Source organism: Chiloscyllium punctatum, chromosome 3 (assembly GCF_047496795.1).
Source record: "Chiloscyllium punctatum isolate Juve2018m chromosome 3, sChiPun1.3, whole genome shotgun sequence".
Classification (NCBI taxonomy): Eukaryota; Metazoa; Chordata; class Chondrichthyes; order Orectolobiformes; family Hemiscylliidae; genus Chiloscyllium; species Chiloscyllium punctatum.
The window spans coordinates 159,273,729-159,295,946 of NC_092741.1; the positions used below are offsets into that span (position 1 = coordinate 159,273,729).

Consider the following 22,218-nt stretch of genomic DNA (forward strand, 5'->3'; position numbering starts at 1 on the left):
GGACTGTTCACTGGGCTGATACCAGGTAAGGAGGGACTCTTCACTAGGCTGATACCAGGGAAGGAGGGACTGTTCACTGGGCTTATACCAGGTAAGGAGGGACTGTTCACTGGGCTTATATGAGGTATGGAGGGACTGTTCACTGGGCTTATACCAGGAATGGAGGGACTGTGTACTGGGCTGATACCAGGTAAGGAGGGACTGTTCACTGGGCTTATACCAGGAATGGAGGGACAGTGCACTGGGCTTATACCAGTAAAGGAGGGACTGTTCAATGGGCTTATACCAGAAATGGAGGGACTGTTCACTGGGCTGATACCAAGTAAGGAGGGACTGTTCACTGGGCTTACACCAGGTAAGGAGGGACTGTTCACTGGGCTTACACCAGGTAAGGAGGGACTGTTCACTGGGCTTACACCAGGTAAGGAGGGACTGTTCACTGGGCTTATACCAGGTATGGAGGGACTGTTCATTGGGCTTATACCAGGTATGGAGGGAGTGTTCACTGGGCTTATACCAGGAATGGAGGGACTGTTCACTGGGCTTATACCAGGTACAGAGGGACTGTTCACTGGGCTTATACCAGGAATGGAGGGACTGTTCACTGGGCTTATACCAGGAATGGAGGGACTGTTCACTGGGCTTATACCAGGGATGGAGGGACTGTTCACTGGGCTTATACCAGGTACAGAGGGACTGTTCACTGGGCTGATACCAGGTATAGAGGGACGGTTCACTGGGCATATACCATGAATGGAGGGACTGTTCACTGGGCATATACCAGGAATGGAGGGACTGTTCACTGGGCTTATACCAGGAGTGGAGGGACTGTTCACTGGGCTTATACCAGGACTGGAGGGTCTGTTCACTGGGATTATACCAGGTATGGAGGGACTGTTCACTGGGCTTATACCAGGTAAGGAGGGACTGTTCACTGGGTTGAAACCAGGAATGGAGGGAGTGTTCACTGGGCTGATACCAGGAACGGAATGACTGTTCACTGGGATTATACCAGAAATGGAGGGACTGTTCACTGGGCTTATACTAGGTAAGGAGGGACTGTTCACTGGCTTATACCAGGTAAGGAGGGACTGTTCACTGGGCTTATACCAGGTATGGAGGGACTGTTCACTGGGCTTATACCAGATAAGGAAGGACTGTTCACTGGGCTTATACCAGGAGTGGAGGGTCTGTTCACAGGGCTTATACCAGGTATGGAGGGACTGTTTACTGGGTTTATACCAGGAATGGAGGGACAGTGCACTGGGCTTATACCAGTAAAGGAGGGACTGTTCACTGGGCTTATACCAGGAATGGAGGGACTGTTCACTGGGTTTGTACCAGGTAAGGAGAGACTGTTCACTGGGCTTATACCATGAATAGAGGGACTGTTCACTGGGCTTATAGCAGGAATGGAGGGACTGTTCACTGGGCATATACCAGGTATGGAGGGACTGTTCACTGGGCCTATACCAGGTAAGGAGGGACTGTTCACTGGGATTATACCAGGTAAGGAGGGACTGTTCACTGGACTTATACCAGGTAAGGAGGAACTGTTCAATAGACAATAGACAATAGACAATAGACATTAGATGCAGGAGTAGGCCATTCTGCCCTTCGAGCCTGCACCGCCATTCAATATGATCATGGCTGATCATTCCTAATCAGTATCCTGTTCCAGCCTTATCTCCATACCCCTTGACTCCACTATCTTTAAGAGCTCTCTCCAATTCTTTCTTAAATGAATCCAGAGACTGGGCCTCCACTGCCCTCTGGGGCAGAGCATTCCACACAGCCACCACTCTCTGGGTGAAGTAGTTTCTCCTCATCTCTGTCCTAAATGGTCTACCCCGTATTTTTAAGTTGTGTCCTCTGGTTCGGCACTCCCCCATCAACGGGAATATGTTCCCTCCTGCCAGAGTGTCCAGTCCTTTCATAAGCCTATACGTTTCAATCAGATCCCCTCTCAGTCTTCTAAACTCAAGGGTATACAAGCCCAGTCGCTTCAGTCTTTCCGTGTAAGGCAATCCTGCCATTCCAGGAATTGACCTCGTGAACCTACGCTGCACTCCCTCAATAGCCAGAATGTCTTTCCTCAAATTTGGAGACCAGAACTGTACACAGTACTCCAGGTGTGGTCTCACCAGGGCCCTGTACAGCTGCAGAAGCACCTCTTTGCTTCTATACTCAATCCCTCTTGTTATGAAGGCCAGCATGCTATTAGCCTTCTTCACGACCTGCTGAACCTGCATGCTTGCCTTCATTGACTGGTGGACAAGAACACCCAGATCTCTCTGAACAGCCCCTTTACCTAATTTGATACCATTGAGGTAGTAATCTGCCTTCCTGTTCTTGCCACCAAAGTGGATAACCAGACATTTATCCACATTAAACTGCATCTGCCATGCATCTGCCCACTCACCTAACTTGTCCAGGTCACCCTGTAATCCCCTAACATCCTCATCACATTTCACCCTACCACCTAGCTTTGTGTCATCAGCAAATTTGCTAATGTTATTGCTGATACCATCTTCTATATCATTTACATATATTGTAAAAAGCTGCGGTCCCAGCACGGATCCCTGCGGTACCCCACTGGTCACTGCCTGCCATTTCGAAATGGAGCCGTTAATCACTACCCTTTGTTTCCTATTAGCCAACCAATTCTCTATCCAATCTAGTACTTTGCCCCCAATCCCGTGCGCCCTAATTTTACTCACTAACCTCTTGTGTGGGACTTTATCAAAAGCTTTCTGAAAGTCCAGGTACAGTACATCCACTGGATCTCCCTCGTCCATCTTCCGAGTTACATCCTGTTCAGTGGGCTTATACCAGGAATGGAGGGACTGTTCACTGGGCTTATACCAGGTAAGGAGGGCCTGTTCACTGGGCTGATACCAGGAATGGAGGGACTGTTCACTGGGCTGATACCAGGTATGGAGGGAGTGTTCACTGGACTTATACCAGGTAAGGAGGGACTGTTCAGTGGGATTATACCAGGAATGGAGCGACTGTTCACTGGGCTGATACAAAGAATGGAGGGACTGTTCACTGGGCTGATACCAGATAAGGAGGGACTGTTCACTGGGCTGATACCAGGAATGGAGGGACTGTTCACTGGGCTGATACCAGGAATGGAGGGACTGTTCACTGGGCTTATACCAGATATGGAGGGACTGTTCACTGGGCTTATACCAGGAATGGAGGGACTGTTCACTGGGCTGATAACAGGAATGGAGGGACTGTTCACTGGGCTTATACAAGGAATGGAGGGACTGTTCACTGGGCTGATATCAGGTAAGGAGGGACTGTTCACTGGGCTTATACCAGGAATGGAGGGACTGTTCACTGGGCTTATACCAGATATGGAGCGACTGTTCACTGGGCATATACCAGGTAAGGAGGGACTGTTCACTGGGCTTATACCAGATATGGAGGGACTGTTCACTGGGCATATACCAGATAAGGAAGGACTGTTCACTGGGCTTATACCAGGAGGGGAGGGACTGTTCACTGGGCTTATACCAGGTACGGAGGGACTGTTCACTGGGCATATACCAGGAATGGAGGGACTGTTCACTGGGCTGATACCAGGTAAGGAGGGACTGTTCACTGGGCTTATACCAGGAATGGAGGGACTGTTCACTGGGCTTATACTAGGTATGGAGGGACTGTCTTATGAGGACAGCTTGAGGATGTTGGGTCTGCAGCTGTTGAAGTTGAGAAAAATGACAGGTGACCTTACTGGAAACATACAAGCTTCTTAGGGGACTTGACAAGTTAGATCTGGAAAAGGTGTTGCAAATAGCTGGGGAGTCTAGAGCAATACAGAAAAATCTCAGGACAAGGATTGATCTTTTATGGCAGAGATGAGGCAGAATTTCTTCTCTCAAAGCGAAGTAAATCTGTGGAATTTGTTATCACGGAGGGCTGAAGAATCTGGGTCATTCAGTGTTAATTCGTTATCATAGAGGGCTGAAGAATCTGGGTCATTAAATGTATTCAAGGATGACAGAGATTTTTAATCAGGAAGGGAATTGACGGCTATGGGTAGGGGGGGGAAGTAGAGTTGAGGATTATCAGATTAGCTACGTTCTCATTGAATAGTGGGGTCGACTTGAGGGGCTGAATGGCCTACTTCTGCCCTTTTGTGGTATGGTTCATTTCTCACACCACTGCTTTCCAAGTTGACATCTCTCTCATAACAACGTTCAACTTGTCAAACTCCTGTTTGCTATTCTGGTCTGAACTATAGCTGAAAATGTGTTGCTGGAAAAGCGCAGCAGGTCAGGTAGCATCCAGGGAGCAGGAGAATCGACGTTTCAGGCATGAGCCCTTCTTCAGGATTCCTGAAGAAGGGCTTATGCCCGAAACGTCGATTCTCCTGCTCCTTGGATGCTGCCTGACCTGCTGTGCTTTTCCAGCAACACATTTTTAAGCTCTGATATTCAGCATCTGCAGTCCTCACTTTCTCCTGGTCTGAACTATAATCAACATTTAAGTTATATGAAGACTATTTTTATCAATCTGTACTTTGTATTCTGTTTGTAAATATATGGCTCTGAGGGTGGAAATGAAATAGGAGGAAATTAGAGATGTTGAAAATGATAAATGAACACGCACTTTACTAAAAAATGGCTGTTGCTCAAATGTTAATGCACTTGTGCCTTAATTGTCCCTACAATATACGCTATTTCATCATTCACTCTCGTACATTTTCTAGCCTCGTGTTACAATTATTATTTGCTCTTTCAAACATTTAACAAACTCTGCAGACCAAGGTTATAATTGTTGCAAGTTTTCAATCCAGCTGAATAATTCCATTAATTTCATGTTTAAACTCTTCAAATAAAGAATTTTCTCAGTAGTCGTTGAAAATCCTATTCAATTATTCCCATTGCTCAGCCTTCCCCCATAACCTTAGCTGCTTCATCAAAGAATTCCAGCAGCTTATTGAACCAGAACTGCATGTTTATAAATTCAAGCGAACTCTTGCGGTCACTGGGATCTTTGCATGAACCTTAATAGCACCCCATAAAATGAGTTTCCCCAGCATTGATGTTAGTCTAAACTATGTAAAATTCTCCAATTCTTTATTCCTTCTTTTTTGACAACCATTCCATCTTGTGCCCTTGAGCAGAATATCTTGGAAATTACTTTTTTGTTGTTATCGACAAAACAAGATGCTTTGTATGACGGTATTCTGTTATTTAACACAGGCAGGACCAGGTTTATTTTAAACTGAGTCACTCCCTCTTAAAATACCCTGCAGAGGAAAATGTGCATTAATGTGTGAACTTTTTTGTCACCGCATGTTAATTTCTGAGTAAACTTATTTATGGAATTGCTAAACAGAGTGTGTGTTCTCAACATAGGAGATAAGGTGCTGCCTTTAATTCTGACCCATCTCATCTGTGACATCACACCAATCTTGGAAAGGTTCCTGATGGTATTGGAAACTATCCAAAGTAGGAATCTAATTGGGTAGGTGCAGTAATGCCCCTAGATTATTTATCCAGAGGCCTAAACTAATGTTCTGGGGATGTGGATTTGAATCCCACCAATTTAAATTCTGAATTAAGAACTAGTCAGAAGATAATCATGTGTTGATTACAGGGGAAAAAAGCCTATCAGGTTCACTCATGTTCTTAAGTGAAAGAAATCTGCCATCCTGTCGAATCAAGATGGATCACTCAGGAGCTAATGGCTCGGCCATTCAACATTAATCTGGGAAACTTGTATCGGTACCGGTGTTGGACTGGGGTGGACAAGGTCAGAAGTCACATGACACCAGGTCATCGTCCAACAGGTTTATTTGAAATCACAATCTTTCAGAGTGATGCTCTTTTGTCAGGTGAAATCTTTTAGAATATAAAACGAATTTAGAGAAGGATCATGTGATAGAATAATTTGTGCTAAGTTTTAAACTTGCATTTTGACACAGAATGTATGTCATTCCAGAATAAGCAGCTCCTTCTATCTCTCAAAAATATCTAAGCAACATCAAAGCAGAGCATGCTCCAATAGAGTGGTAGTTTTCAGACACAACTCCAACTGCTTCAGCTGAAGAAAAGCATCTGTAGATACAACACTGAATCTGTACCTCACCAGACACCTGACACTACCCCCCCACCCCAAAAACAGCCTCACCAGTGATTGCCTTGAGCCAAACACCCAACCTTGAAAGCCTACAACCCCATCCCTTACCCATCAGCCACCCTCTCCACCCTCACTCATCTGGCCCCTGTCCCTGTCAGTGACCTGACATCATAACACCTACCGAGTTGGGACCCTAACACTCCATCTATTCACCACTTCATCCTCTCATCTGGCTAGCACCCCATCACCCCCAACTCATAGCTGCCATCCTACCCTCGAAGACCTGGCACACTGCACCCATAGACAGCCACCACTCTACCCCCTTATTTACCATCTCTCGCTTGCAACTCCAATGACCTTTGACACTTTCAATCATAAAATATGGCCAGTACTGCTACCAAAGAGAGTTGTGGTTTCACCACCAAGTACTCTGCAGGAACGGAGTGTGTTGTTTCAACTGGATCTGCATCGGAAAGCAGGATTCTGACACAGATCAGAAGTTTCGGGTCAAGAACTCAAAACAGTATGGTAACTTCTGACTTTGCCATAACGATCAGAACTCTAGAAGCTTGCAAAGGGAAATATATTTTACTAATCAACACCATTAGACCAGTTCCCCAGCAAACCGAGTAAAGATCACAATTAAAGGACAAGCAAAATAAGGAATTATAGAACACAGAACAATCCAGCGCAGAACAGGCCCTATGGCCCTCGATGTTGTGCCGACCTGTGAACTATTCTCAGCTCATCCCCCTACATTATCCCATCATCATCCATGTGCTCATCCAAGGATTATTTAAATCTCCCTAATGTGGCTGAGTTGACTACATTGGCAGGTTGGGCATTCCACACCCTTATCACTCTCTGAGTAAAGAATCTGCCTCTGACATCTGCCTTAAATCTATCACCCCTCAATTTGTAGTTATTTCCCCTCATAAAGGCTGACGTCACCATCCTAGGAAAAAGACTTTCACTGTCTACCCTATCTAATCCTCTGATCATCTTGTATGTCTCTATCAAATCCCCTCTTAGCCTTCTTCCTTCCAATGAGAGCAGACCCAAGTGTCCTCAGCCTTTCCTCATAAGACCTTCCCACCAGATCAAGCAACATCCTTGTTAATCTCCTCTGCACCTTTTCCAATGCTTCCACATCTTTCCTGAAATATGGCGACCAGAATTGCACACAATATTCCAAGTGTGGCTGCACTAACGTTTTGTATAGTTGCAGCATAATATTACAGCTCCGGAACTCAATCCCTCTCCCAATGAAACCTAACACACTGTATACCTTCTTAACAGCACTATCCACCTGGGTGGCAACTTTCAGGGATCCATGTACATGGAATCCAAGATCCCTCTGCACATCCACACTATCACAAATCTTTCCATTGACCCAGTACTCTGCCTTCCTGTTATTCTTCCCAAAGTGAATCACCTCACATTTAGCTGCATTGAACTCCATTTGCCACCTCTCAGCTCAATTCTGCAGTTTATCCAAATTCCCCTGCAACCTGTAACATTCTTCCAAACTGTCCACTACTCCACCGACTTTAGTGTCATCTACAAATTTACTAATCCATCCACCTATCCCTGCGTCTAAGTCATTTATAAAAATGACAAACAGTAGTGGTCCCAAAACAGATCCTTGTGGCACACCACTAGTAACTGGATTCCAGGCTGAATATTTTCCATCAACCACCACTCACTGCCTTCTTTCAGAAAGCCAGTTTCTAATCCAAACTGCCAAATTACCCTCAATTCCATGCCTCTGCATTTTCTCTAACAGCCTACCATGTGGAACCTTATCAAAGGCTTTACTGAAGTCCATGTATACCACGTCAACTGCCCTAACCTCATCTACGTGCTTGGTCACCTTCTCAAAAAACTCAACCATGTTGCCTATCGGAAATCAAATTGTTGCTTGCCAGATGATTATAAATCTCATCTCTTACAATCCTTTCCAAAACTTTTCCTACAACAGAAGTAAGGCTCACTGGTCTATGATTACCTAGGTCATCTCTGCTGCCCTTCTTGAACAATGGCACAACATTTGCAATCATCCAGTCCTCTGACACTAAACCTGTAGACAATGATGACTCAAATATCAAAGCCAAAGGCTCTGCTATCTCCTCCCTAGCTTCCCAGAGAATCCTCAGATAGATCCCATCCGGCCCAGGGGACTTGTCTACTTTCACTCCTTCTCGAATTGATAACACCTGTTCATAACTAACCTCGATCCTTTCTCATCTAATATCTCGTACCTCATTCTTCTGCTCTACATACCCTCCTTTTCATGAGTGAACACCGACGAGAAATTTTGTTTAGCACCACTCCAATCTCTGCAGGGTTCACGCACAACTTCCCACTTCTGTCTTTGACTGGCCCTATTCCTACCCTAATCATCCTTTTATTCCTCACATACCTATAGAAAACTTTAGGGTTCTCCTTTATTCTATTTGCTAAAGACTGCTCGTGTCCTCTCTTTGCTCTTCTTAACTCTCTCTTTAAATCCTTCCTAGCTGATCTGTAACTCTCCATTGCCTCATCCGAACCATCTTGCCTCATCAACACATAAGCCTCCTTCTTCCGCTTAACAAGAGATGCAATTTCTGTTGTAAACCACAGTTCCCTTACCTTATCACTTCCTCCCTGCCTGACAGGAACATACCTATCAAGGACACACAACATCTGATACTGAAACCAGCTCCACATTTCCATTGTCTGCATCCCCTGTATTTTTCTACCCCATTTTATCCATCCTAATTCTGCCTAATCGCATTATAATTGCCCTTGTCCCATCGATAACTCTTGACCTGTGGCATGTACCTATCCCTTTCCATCGCTAAACTAAATGTAACTTAATTATGGTCACTCTCTCCAAAGTGCTCACCTACCACTAAATCAAATACCTGGCCTGGTTCATTACCAAGCACCAGATCCAGTGTGGCCTCCCCTCTTGTCGGCCCTTCGACATGCTGTGTCAGGAAACCTTCCTGTGCACAATGGACAAAAACTGATCCATCCAACGTACTAGAGTTATAGCATTTCCAGTCAGTGTTGGGGAAATTAAAGTCCCCCATAATGACCACCCTGTTCCTTTCACTCCTACCCAGAATAATTTTGCTAATCCTCTCTTCCACCTCCCTGGAACTCTGCGGAGGCCGATAAAAAACTCCAAGCAGTGTGACCTCGCCTGTTCTGTTTCTAACCTCAGCCCACACTACCTCAGTAGACGAGTCCTCGTCAAAATTTCTTTCAGCCACCGTTATACTATCCTTGACTAACAAGGCCACACCTCCCCCTCTTTTACCAACCTCCCTGATCTTAATGAAAGATCTAAACCCTGGAACCTGCAACATCCATTCCTCACCCTGCTCTATCCATGTCTCCGAAGTGGCCACAACATCGAAGTCCCAGGTACCTATCCAGGCTGCAAGCTCACCTACCACATTTTGGATCCTTCTGGCGTTGAAGTAGACACACTTCAAACCAGTTTGCTGTCTGCCAGCACATTCCTGTGACCCTGAAATCCTGTCCCTGTCCTCCCTATTCTCATCCTCCTGTGCACTGCAACTACACCTCCGGTTCCCATCCCCCTGCTGAGCTAGTTTAAACCCACCCGAATAGCACCAGCAAATGTCCCACCCAGTATATTAGTACCCCTCTGGTTCAAGTGAAGACCATCCTGTTTGTTCAGGGCCCACCTTCCCCAGAATGAGCCCCAATTATCCATATACCTGAAACCCTCCCTCCTGCACCATCCTTGCAGCCACATGTTCAGCTGATATCTCTCCCTATTCCTTGCCTCGCGATCATGTAGCACAGGTAACAAACCAGAGATAACAACTCTGTTTGTTATAGCTCTCAGCTTCCACCAAAGCTCCCTGAAATCCTGCCTTACATCCCTATCCCTCTTTCTACCTATATGGTTGGTACCTACATGGACAACGACTTGAGGCTGGTCACCCTCTTCCTTCAGGACCCCAAAGATACGATCCGAGACATCACAGACCCTGGAACCTGGGAGGCAACACACCAACTGTGAGTCTCATTTGTTCCCAACAAACCTTCTGTCTGACCCTCTAACTATTGAGTCCCCAATGACTAACATTCTCCTCCTTTCCCTCCTTCCCTTCTGTGCAACAGGGACAGGCTCTGTGCCACAGATCTGGGCCCTACTGCATACCCCTGGTAAGTCGTCCCCCTCAACAGTATCCAAAACTGTATAGATGTTTTTCAGGGGAACGACCAAGGGGATCCCTCCACTGACCGTTTTTTCTCCCTTCGAACAGCCACCCAGCTTTCTTCATGCCTAGGAATAACTACATCTCTGTAATTCCTATCTATCACAGCCTCTGCCTCCCAAATGGTCCAAAGTTCATCCAGCTCCTGCTCCAGTTCCCTAACACAGTCTTGGAGGAGCGAGAGTTGGGTGCACCTCCTGCAGATGTACTTGGATGGGACACTAATGGTGTCCCTGACCTCAAACATCCTTCAGGAGGAACATTGCTCTCCCAGCACTGCCATCCCTGCTAGTCCCCTAGTCACAAAGTAAAAAAGAGATGCTTACCTGATATCTCCCTGGTCTTTAAGGTTAGAGGAGGTGGTTGGGTGGGAGGCCCTACAAAGGTAGGGTCTCGGGTTGAGAAAACACTGACTTATATAGCTGGACGGAAACAAAAATAAGAAGCCCCTCCTTTCCCAGAAACCTCTGCTCTTTGATTTCAAATATAAAAGTTCAAATCAGTGACTCACTGCTCCCAGCAGGCCCCTGGTGCAAGCTCCCGCCCTTCGAGTTGCTGCTGCTGTTGGAAGATTATAGTTGGATAGCAACTTGTTGTATATTGCATTGCTTTACATAGTGCAGAGTTTCTACTTATCTAAGTGCAGCATTTAAGATATTCCAATTAACACAGTTAAATTTCCTATCACATCTGACTGATATTCAACTACAGTTGCGAAAACAGACACAAATTGTCTGAATATCACAGTTCAACGTTTGGAAATTACATACAAATACCTGATAGAAACGCTGACCTCTTGATCATAACAGAAAGTTATAACACACAGGATGCACAAAGTTCTTTCAACACAGTGGGAAGAGAATCTAAATCACAGCATAAAATATGAATCCAATATTGCAGCAGTTAGCAATACAGGTGCAAATGATTTAGCACGCATGTGCACAGCTATCTTTGCTCAGGTATTCTTGCTTCTTCTGTAGTTCATGAACAGATAGTGGCTGAATGGTTGGTGACAGAAGCTCTAAATCTCTGGGAAACATTCAAAATAAAAACTGCTTGCAGCAAGAATTGATATTGGGGGTTACTGTGCCTTGTGATGATACTGTGGCATTTTGTCATGGTTCTTTTATGAAGAGAGGTTGTAGAGCAGTCTGGTCCAAGCCAACAAAGTAAACTGTTTGTGAGGCTTGTGTTGTTATTTTAAGTTGGAACAATAGAAGCAGCATGAATAGGCTGGAGTCAGGTTCCCAGAGAGCCAGGTTTTTAGTTTAGCTTTCAGTAGTCATTAGGCTTTTGAAATAGCCATACATCTCACCCCACAACAGCAAAATGCTTGAATTCCCTCTCTCTCTCCCCCAGCATATTCTCTTGAGGTTCTTCCCTCCTGGACTGGAGAAATGTTGCATCTATTTTACTGAATTTGCCTTTGCCAAGGGTTTGTTTATGGGATGTTACTATCTTTGAACAGCTGCTGTTTAGTAGTTAAAAAATCTTTTATTATGTTAAGTTTCCCAATAGAGTTAAAGTTAGACTGATTCCTCTTTCTTTTGTTTGAATTTTAACTGTAGAGCAAGTGTGTTTTGCTTAAAGCTGAACAGTGTAATCAATCAAATTACATCTGGAACACAGCACCTTCCACTTGCCTTTAAATAAGAGAAGGTTAGAGACTGGGCTACCTCCTTGATGTATTTGAAAGGGTTTGGTCTTGTCCATAATAATCTTTTATAGTTTTTAATACCAACTTAAACAGTGTAACTTTACTCAAGATATCTAAACTGGGATATGGGATGTGATTTATGATATTGTCCAGTTATAATGTAAGACAATCCAAACAGAGGAAGACAGGCCAGGCTGTGGACAGAAGGTAGGAACATGAAGTTCAAGATAACTGAATGTGAATTCATAGGAATTGTGTTTATTCACTCGTGGGGTGTGGGTGTCACTGGTCAGACCAACATTCATTACCCATCCCTAATTGCCTAGAGGGAAGATTTGACAGATAATGTATGAAATGGTAACTATAGCAAAGAAGAAGAGACTAAACAATTTAATAATTAGGTCAATCAAACTATACAATGAATAAAATGCTGATATGTAGATTGAAGTGTATAAGGGGTAATGTTAGCTTTGTAACTAGCTTTGGTGCGTTGTGGAAACATAGAAAATCGGTACAGGGTAGGCCTTTCGGCCCATTGAGCCAGCCCCACCATGCAATCGCAGTGTCCCACTCACGCCTCTCTCCATTCTGCTTCATCCTTTAGCTGCAAGGGCCATGTCCAGCCCTCTCTTGAATCTAAATAATAAACTGGCCCCAACAGTTTCCTTTGGGAGAGAGTTCCACAGGTCTCCCACCCTCTGAGTGAAGACATTCTTCCCCATCTCAGTCCTGAATGGCTTACCTCTTATTTTTTGACTGTGACCCCTTGTTGTGGACTTCCTCAACATCAGGAACATCCTTCCTGCTTTTAGCCTGTCAATTCCCATTAGGATTTATACATGTTTCTGAATTCCACTAAGTACAAAGCGCAGTTGATCCAGTCTTTCCTCATATGTCAGTCCTGCCATCCCGGGAATCAGTCTGGTGAACCTTTGCTGTACTCCCTCAATAGTGAGAATGTCCTTCCTCAGACTAGGAGACCAAAACTGCCCACAATTTAATACATTTAGTTTTAATCTCAGTATTGCAGGAAAGATGTACACTTGCTTGTGGTATGTTACAGTGATATGCTCAGGTCAAATATCAATTTTTAATTCTCAAGTAAGAGCAACATACTGCAGGTGTAGGAAATCTGAAACAAAAACAGAGAATTCTGGAGAATCTCAGCAGGTCTGGCAGCATCTGTGGAGAGAGAAGGTGAGTCATATTGGTCTTGAACTGTTAACTCTGTTTCTCCCTGCACAAATACTTCCACATCTGATGGGTTTTACAATAATTTTTAATTCCTCAACTGACTTCATATCTTGAATTTTCAATAAAAAGGTTTTTAACCAAAACAATCACGTTAAATTACAAAAGGCTATCAATCCACATTACTCTGTAATCCACATTCAACTCAACTGGGCTGGAGACACACCATCTATGAAGACCCCATTAAAGCCAATAATCGTTTGAAGATATTGAAACAATATTCCTCCTGCCTTAGCAAAAGTGAAGCTTCACAGAATTCGAGCAGGGAAGAGTGAGCCATGCAGTCAACTAAAAGGCTGGGACTTTGTTTAAGATGACTGGACGGATGAAAGACACCTCTTAGAAAGTATAGTACAATGGAGCTTTGAACTCCTGATGACAGTTAGAAAGAAGCCATGTGACCAAAGAACTTTGTCATTGTTGACTGAGGAAATATTTTAGGAAAGGTGAAGCTGCTGCTCTCTATCTCCATCTAAGATGGCACCATGTTTGATGAGCTTGATTGTGTCTATGTTCCTGCAACACTTTTAAAATGAAGACACCAGTTTTCACTGAAGGAGGTGGAGACACCAGGCTACAACCTTACACAGTCAACTGGGAATGAAATAACCACAGCCAGCTACAAGCCAGCTCCAACTAGGAAACTCTGACTCAGTTGATTCTGATTACTGAACTTTAATTTGACCAAAGTTAACCTGCTGTTCTCAGTGATGTGTGTTTGTGCATGTTTAGTTCCAATGTGCTTGTGTCTGTGCACGAGATGAAGTCAAGATCTATTTTTACCAATTCAATACATTTGCATACTTACTATTTCTATAGCACAATAAAATTAATCCCTGACTAGATTATTTCAAAGAAACCTGCCTGGTTAAATCTTTACACATTTCCATATCTAGTCAAGTACAGACTGAACTGGAATACATCACCTTTTTGAATTCTAAACCTCCGTTGGAACCAAACCAGGAGTGAGAAAAACCGGGAATAACCATTTGCCTCCTCATATCTTAACAGTCCGTACAGAACAGGACAACAAGGCTGATAAATGGAGTTTGAGGGTGATGTCAGTGGAACTTTACCCAGTAAAAATGAGGAGCATTGAGATCATTACAATTTACAGAGAATGTGAATTTAATAAAGTTTTTCTATCAGCCACACAGCACAAAGACTAAGGGCACTTGAACATTGAGAATATTGAAAAGAAATAAGAAACCTAGATTACAGTTTAATTACTAAGCAGCTGACAGAATTGTGGGCCAGATTAATGAGAGAGCAGGAGCCGAGGAAAACAGTTCCTGTTAAAAAGGCGGTAAGAATTCCAATCCTGGGATGGAATATGGGGCTATTCATTTGGTAATCACAGCTAAACATCAAACAAGGCAGATTTGGAAGGAGAATGTAGATAGACAAATATTTTCCTCTGCACAAAATGTTGCTATTGCCGAGGGTTATTCAACAATTCTTCCATTCTCTACCTGCTTGAATATAGATTTTGCATTTTTATAGCACCCTCTCAAATAAATAAACCATATAAAACATTTCAGCAGTTGATTGTCCAGTACTTCTAGCTTGGAAGAAGAGTTCATTGAAAATACCACACAGATGATGTTCATTGCACAATGACTGTTCACTTACATGAATAAATCCAGCTCTGTTCATATCGTGCAGCACTCATTATGATATAAGAAGATGCAGCTTAATGGCGTATCATTCTGAAACAAGTGTGTTATACATCAGGAAAGAAAGCAAAATACTGCAGATGCTGTAAATCTGAAATAAAAACAGAAAAGGCAGGAAAGACTCAGCAGGCCAAGTAGCATCTGTGGATTTTGTGTTAACAATTCTGATCATTGACCTTTCATCAGAACTGGGAGATGTTTGCAAGTGAGCAGTTTATATGGAGGAACAGAAGCAGGAAAATGGTACCAAAGAAAATAAATGATCTGTTTTTGGATGGAGGGAAGGAGATGATTAAATAACAAAAATACTAATGATTGACAAAAGGAGGCAATAATTACATAACTAAAAATATGCATCTAAGGTGCAGAGGATGCGTAAATCATTGTAGCAGAATAGCACGCTAGAGGGTACATGGGAAATCAGGTAAAATGGAAAAAACTACACTGGCCAAGGAGTATAATGGAGAAGAAAGGTCACATCAGACAACCGACCATCCCACCCATTCATTATGAAGGGATCCCACATCAACAATTGGACTGCAAAGTTTGCACAACACTTTTTCCTCTTGTGATTATGATACAAGACATTCATATTGAGCTAGCTTGAGTGCTCTAATAAGCTTGTTTAATTTTGTCATTAACAGCAAAAATTGTTTGGCTTCGTCTCACACATCTCATTCTTTTGCCATTCAGGTCTCAAGATTTGTAAACTGCTGCAACCTTTTGTTGGGAACAGTAAGAGTGAAGAGCTGTTGGAGTAGGAACATGGCTGCTGTAACTTCATCAGGGTTTGACAGCAGCCATTGCTGCCTTAGATCTGATTATTCCAGCATTAAAGCTTGCTACCCTACAGCAGGTCTCAATTCCCACTTTGGGAACACCATAAGATATAGGAGCAAGATTAGGCCTTTCGGCCCAACCAGATTCCTTCACCATTCCATCATGGCTGAAACAGTTCTCAACCCCAATTTCCTGCCTTCTCCCTGTAACCCTTGATCTCCTTATTAATCAAGAACCTATCTCTATCTCTATCTTAAATACACTCAATGACCTGGCCTCCGCAGCCCTCTGCAGCAATGAGTTCCACAGACTCCCCACCCTCTGGATGAATGAATTCCTCCTCATCTCAGTTCTAAAGGGTCATCCCTTCACCCTGGGGTTGTCTTGAACAGGGTGCATTTTATTGCTTTTTTTCATTTCAGACTGTGGGCTGAAGTTTTGCAATGACAGAGATGAGGTTAATAGGGATAGATTCAAATTGCAGACACATGGTTCACTCGGGCAGCTGCCTGTATAAAACAGCAGTGTCCTGCAGTCATGTCTTTTTTTTAACTAGTGGGAATGAACAACACTACATGTGCACATTAGACCTGGCGGGTGCAGGTGTGGACAAGAGGAGCTGCCTGGGCAAATAAAGAACCCTATTGGACTGAGCACAAGAAATCTTTGGAAAGGGGAGGGGGTTCAGTTGCCCTTTGGGAGAGGCAATGTATGATTTGAGATTGTCAAAAGTAGCCACAATTATGTGAAGAAAGTGTTCAATCTCTTTGGAACCGTGAAGAGAGCTATAAAAACAGTGTGGTCTTAGGGAACTGTAAATAGAGATCATGCAAAATACTCTCTCAAAGAGAACTGTCTAGAGTGTTGGAAACAATTCGGTGCCTGCCACTTTGACCTTTTATTACTTGATTGCTGCTGCATGACCGATTTCAAAACCATTCTTTATTACAGTGGGTTGCCTGCCATTTCAAAGTTTGATTAACAGCCCCAAGTGGTTATTAACTGTTTGAAGTGAAGCCATGAATTCCAATGCATGTTTTTATAAGGGATTAAAGGAAGTTAATTGGATTGGATGAGTTAAGAACTTTATCTTACTTCATCGCAGCATGGATCGTGACGTTAGCCCAGGATGGATAGTGGATGAGTTGGTACTTTAGGTGAAAGAGAAAAAGGATGATGGGTGGGGGTAATGAAATGGCAATGGGCTATAAAGGACTGTGTCGTTGGATGGAGGAGCCTGAGGTTGCATGGATGAGCATTGGGAGTAGCAGGTGAAGAGCATCTGACAGGTGAGGGATAAACAGCTGTTTTATTAGGGGATTCATACATGGCCGGACTGGGCATTTTGCCTCCACTCTGTTCTCAGGGTTGCTGACCATGACTCCCTGAGAACCCAGGCTCATAAAAAGAAAATCCAAAATTCCAGAACACTTTCTCCAAGGTCAGGTTTTTGGAGCTGGGAATTCTGCATTCCTGATGTGCGAGTGAAAATCCAGCCCTGTGATGCTCTACCCAACCATCTTGTCCAATGTCTATAAGTTTAAGTGCTGGTCCTTTCAGTCAAAACAAAATGTGGCTGTCACTATAAAGCTTTCCACCAAACAAACCAGGAAAAACAAAGCAATGGAATAAATTGAAAATGGAAACCTGTTAAAAAAAGTATTAAAATATAACCAAATGGATACCACTGTTGAGAAAATGCAGTACTTAATTTTACAGCTATGAGAATATTACCAGGAATAGCCAAAGCAAATGAAGTCAGCAATGTAACATCACTTTTCAAGAAGGGAGGGAGGGAGAGAGGAATTAAGAAACTACAGACTCTTTGGCTCAACATCAATCATTGGAAAAATGTTGGAATTATTATTAAGGAAGTCCTAACAACAGAGTTGATAAAGTATACGAACAGAGCAAAGCACCATGTTTTCAGAAAAGAAAATTAAGTTTGACAAATTTATTAAAGCTGTTTTTAAGGATGTAACCGTTCTGATATTGGTTTATTTACTTGAAAACAGATTAACATAACAGTGAATATGTAAATAGCATAGTTAAAAATCATGACAGGAAATGATGCATGTCGTTGGAGCAATGTCAATCAGCAGGTGCTATGTGTTTGGAAGCACTCTCCCAAGTCTTGTTGTTCTTCAAGAAAGAACTCTCAATTTAATTTATTAATCATTGTTACCATTTTTGCTATGTTTATGTCACAGCCAATAACATATAAGTCAGTGGAAGGTATTGGGAAATTGGTGGTGTAATACATTTCAAAAACACATGTGATAAGGTGCCACATGGAAGGCTAGTGCACAAGACAAGGGTCAGTGAACTGTGGCTGGTGTATTCACACGCATACAGGATTAGTTAATAAACAGGAGGCATAAAATAGGAATGAATAGGACATTTTCAAGTTGGCAGGCTCTGAATCTCGGAGATCCTCAAAAACCAATGCTGGGGCCTAAACTCTCTGCAGTCTGCATTAATGCTATAGATAAAGTGACAGAGGTAATGGATCTAATTTTGTTGACGATACAAAGCTAAGTGAAAAACTAAGCTGTGGGAAGAACATAAAGAGACCACAGAATTAAAGGCAAGTTAAATGGTTGGTCAACATGGCAGTAAATGCAGCATAATGCAAGGAGGTGTGAGGCTATTCACTTCAGCTATAATAGAATCAAACAGTATTATTCACAAAGAAGGAGGTTATTACAATCTGATTAAGCAATTATTTTCACTGCATGGGGGTACTGGCACAATGGGAGGAATATCATAATTCAATATTGCACCTACATCAGGAGAGATACAGCAAGACAGAGGGACATGGTAGATAGAATCATAGAATTTTACAGGAAAGGAGGCCATTCGACCCATCATGTCTGCACCAGCTCCTAAAAGAGCTACCCAGCTCGTCCTATTCTCCAGTGCTATCTCAATCACCCTCTAAATTCATCACTTTCAAGTATATATCCAGCTCTGTTTTGAGACCTCCAATGGAATCCCCCTCCACAACTCTCTCAGGCAGCGCATTCCAAATCCTAACAACTCTCTGAGTAAAGAAGTTTCTCCTCATCTCACTCTTAGCCCTCTCACTGACAATCTTGAAGTTGTGACCCCTAGTTACTGACATACCAGCTAATGGAAGCAGAGACTCCTCCTTTATCCTGCTAAAATTGTTCATAATTTTGAACACCTCAATAAGGTCACCTCTTAGTCTTCTCTGCTTCAAGGGGAATTAGCCCAATCTCTCTAATCTCTCCTGAAGTCTAAAATTCCTCATTCCTGGTATGATTCTAGTAAATCTCCTTTGCAGTGTCTCCAGGGCTTTAACATCCTTCCTTAAGTAAAGTGCTTGGAACTGAACACAATGCTCCAAATGTGGTCTGACCACTGATTTGTAGGGGTGTAGCATCACTTTCTCACTTTTATACTCTATGCCTCTATTTATAGACCAAAGAATTCTACAAGCCTCTTAACAACTGTTTCAACTTGCCTGGTCACCTTCAGACAATTGTGCATGTGATCCCAAGGTCTCTCTGCTCTTGCCCTCTCCTCTAAGTTGCTCCATTGACCCTCTACTGTTTCTTCATGCTTTTTTGACCAAAATAAATTACCTCACATTTACCTGCATTGAAATTCATCTTCCAGGTGTCTGCCCATTTGACCAACTTGTCAATGTCCCTCTGAAGTCACTCAGCATCTAGGGGAATTTGATTTTAGTGAACAACTAAATCTGGTTTTGAGGTATAATGATGACCATGAAACCATTGTCGCTTGTCAGGAAAAACCCATCCACTTCACTAACATCCTTTTGTGATGGAAACTGCAGTCCTTACCCAGTCTGGTAAAAGACTCCTGGCCCACAGCAATGTGCTTGATTCTTAGCTACCCTCTGAGAATAAATGCTGGCCCATCCAGTGACACTCACATCCTATGAAGAACACAAGGATCGTGGGGGTGAGGTGACAGTGGGGAAGATCTGAATATATAGTTCTGGTGGTAAACTTTAATTTCCACAGCCACAAACCATGCAGTCATTGATGTGTGTTCTAGTTAGTCTTGAACTGCTTCAGTATTATACAATGTACTGTAATCAGTTTTCCAAATTTAATTCAAACTCTGTATTCAAATATTTATCCTGTCAAAATGAGTTAGACTTTACCTAAAGCCCTACCATTTAATAATTATGTCAATTCAACACCAGCTAAACAAACATCTGCAAGGACGATCACACCTGAACAAACCAAGATGCTGCTCAAACAATGTGGTGGCACTCTTTGCTCTTGTAAGACAACATTGGTCAACTCGCTTGGTGTGGCACAAGAGGCTCACTCTGACAGAAAAGAAGAGGTTGAGAAGTTCAGGACTTAAAGGTCTTTTTTTTTTCTCTGGGCTCTGTTCTCAGTCAGCTGAACTTTACATTTTTGCTCATCTCTGCCAATGCCTTTCCAAACAATGAGCTTTCAGAGATCCCAGCCTTCAACCCCCATCTCCTCATTATCCTTGTCAATATCTGCCTCTTCATGCCTCACTTGATGTGGAGGTACAAACACTTCTCAGTTTGTGTCCCACTGATACAGAAGGGTTTCAGCTTTAAGAGCTGATCTGATCTGATCTGATAAATGGGACTGAACCAGCTTAAACTTCATTGGCTCAGCAACCTGTACCTACTGGGAGGACTGGGACATTCCAGGAGTGTTCTGCCAATAAATGCTTCGGATACATTTGAGGAAGTGAAGGGAAAAGAGTTCAATCTTTTCTCCTGTGAGGCATGTACTGTACACATACACCATCTCAGCAGTGTAGGGCAGTGTAGGTCAGTGTAGGGCAGTGTAGGGCAGTGTAGGGCAGTTAACTGAGGACACTGACTCAGCACTCTCAGTAATGTTCTCTCAGTCAGGGTGCTGTGCTTCTTACTCAAAGTGGGCATGACAGCTGCAGCTTTTGTGAAGTATGAGTTAACTTGAGCAACAAGTGACACACTGCTGGCAGTTGTGCTACCTCAAAATATGAAGCAGCCAACAACCTCCAGCATTAGATTGTCAATGATGAAGATGGTGGTATTGCAAGATCCTAGACCATGACATTTGTCTTCCTGATGCTGATAGTTGAACAAAGCACTTTACAGGCGTGAGAGCGTTTGTCCTTTTCCTGCTGAGAGTGATCCTCAGTATGGAAGGTTAATACAGCATCATCAGTTGGCTGAGTTTGATATTAAAGAGTTAACTTGCTCTGCTGACCTGCAGGAAATTGGATGTACCGAGGCTGGGGTGGGATCCCTCTGAATTACAGATAGATTGTAAGAAATCTCCTATTATTCAGAGCCATTTACATGGCCATTCCTTTACCACTCACAGCCATTTGCATCATCATCCCCTATTCAGAAATCAATAAGAACATTGCAGTTGGAATTCTGACTACACCCTGTAGTTTTTGCAACAGATTCAACCATTAAGGGATGAGTTACATCACATTGTTTCTGAAGACGATGTGGTCACTGCATTGTGTCTTGAATGGCATGTGACTGTGAGGGAATGGCTGTGGTTTGTCTTGTGGGCATTACTAACTATGATGTAAAGATTTTGTATAAAGGAAAGACTGTTTCCTTTGTTCAGAGAGAGCATTTGACATGACTCTGCAGGCCTGCAAGGTGCATGTTAAACGCTCCTCCAGAAAGCTTGTACTGTACTGTGCTTAATAAAATTTTGGTTGTTCACAGAAGTCGGCATGTTGCAGTTGCATCAAGTGTGTAAGAATCTCAGGAAAAAGAATTTAACATAAGGACTTGACTCACCTTTATCTGGGTCTCATTGAAAAGCTTTTCATCAGTTCTGTAGCTTACCTGAAGCTATATGAATGACATTCACCAGAACTGAGGGAGAGCTGTTCAGCCAAATCTGACTAAACATCTGCAACTGAGAGAGGAATTTAAAAAAGAACAGAAGAAGAAGCTCAAAGAATACTTTTTTCTTATTTCCTAAAGCAATGTTTTAAGATTAAAGTGATAAACTGCACTATCCAAACATCCTCACATCTAATATCTGATTTTTTGTTACTCTTGACTATTACAGAATCCTTCGAAACAAAAATTCCGAACATTTTAAATAAGTTCAGATTAACTCAATGTTCTTCCTTTTACATCTGTCACTGTCAGTCCTTTCTGCTCTCCTCTGGAAACACACCGTGCTAAAATATTACAGCATTTTCCCTATCCAAATAAAAATGGCTGATTTTAAATTTGACAGCAACTGAGGTCCTTTAATCTCCAGAGGCTCCATAAACAATTGACCTGTTGCCTTCTAAATAAAACCAGAAAGAACTACAGATGCTGGAAGTCAGAAGCGAAAACAGAAGTTGCTGGAAAAGCTCAGCAGGTCTAGCAGCAACTGTGGAGAGAAATCAGAGTTAATGTTTCAGGTCCAGTGACCATTCCTCAGTAGTTCTTAGGAACGTTAATTCTGATTTCTCTCACAGATGCTGCTAGACCTGCTGAGCTTTCCCAGCAATTTCTGTTTTT

At 42.9% G+C, this 22,218-nt stretch overlaps 1 protein-coding gene across 3 annotated transcripts in view; it reads right to left on the minus strand.

Annotated features, from left to right (window-relative positions):
- Positions 1–22,218, minus strand: part of asxl2 (ASXL transcriptional regulator 2) — a 344,573-nt gene that overhangs the window by 269,978 nt on the left and 52,377 nt on the right. Inside the window, exon 1 of one of the 3 annotated variants that reach the window (XM_072563234.1) lies at positions 14,884–14,983. The exons of the other annotated variants lie outside the window; for them this stretch is intronic. Coding sequence (XP_072419335.1) covers positions 14,884–14,907 — 24 coding nt within the window. The 5' untranslated portion in view covers positions 14,908–14,983. Of the gene's footprint in view, positions 1–14,883; positions 14,984–22,218 lie in introns of those variants that run through there. 3 annotated transcript variants of the gene reach the window in all.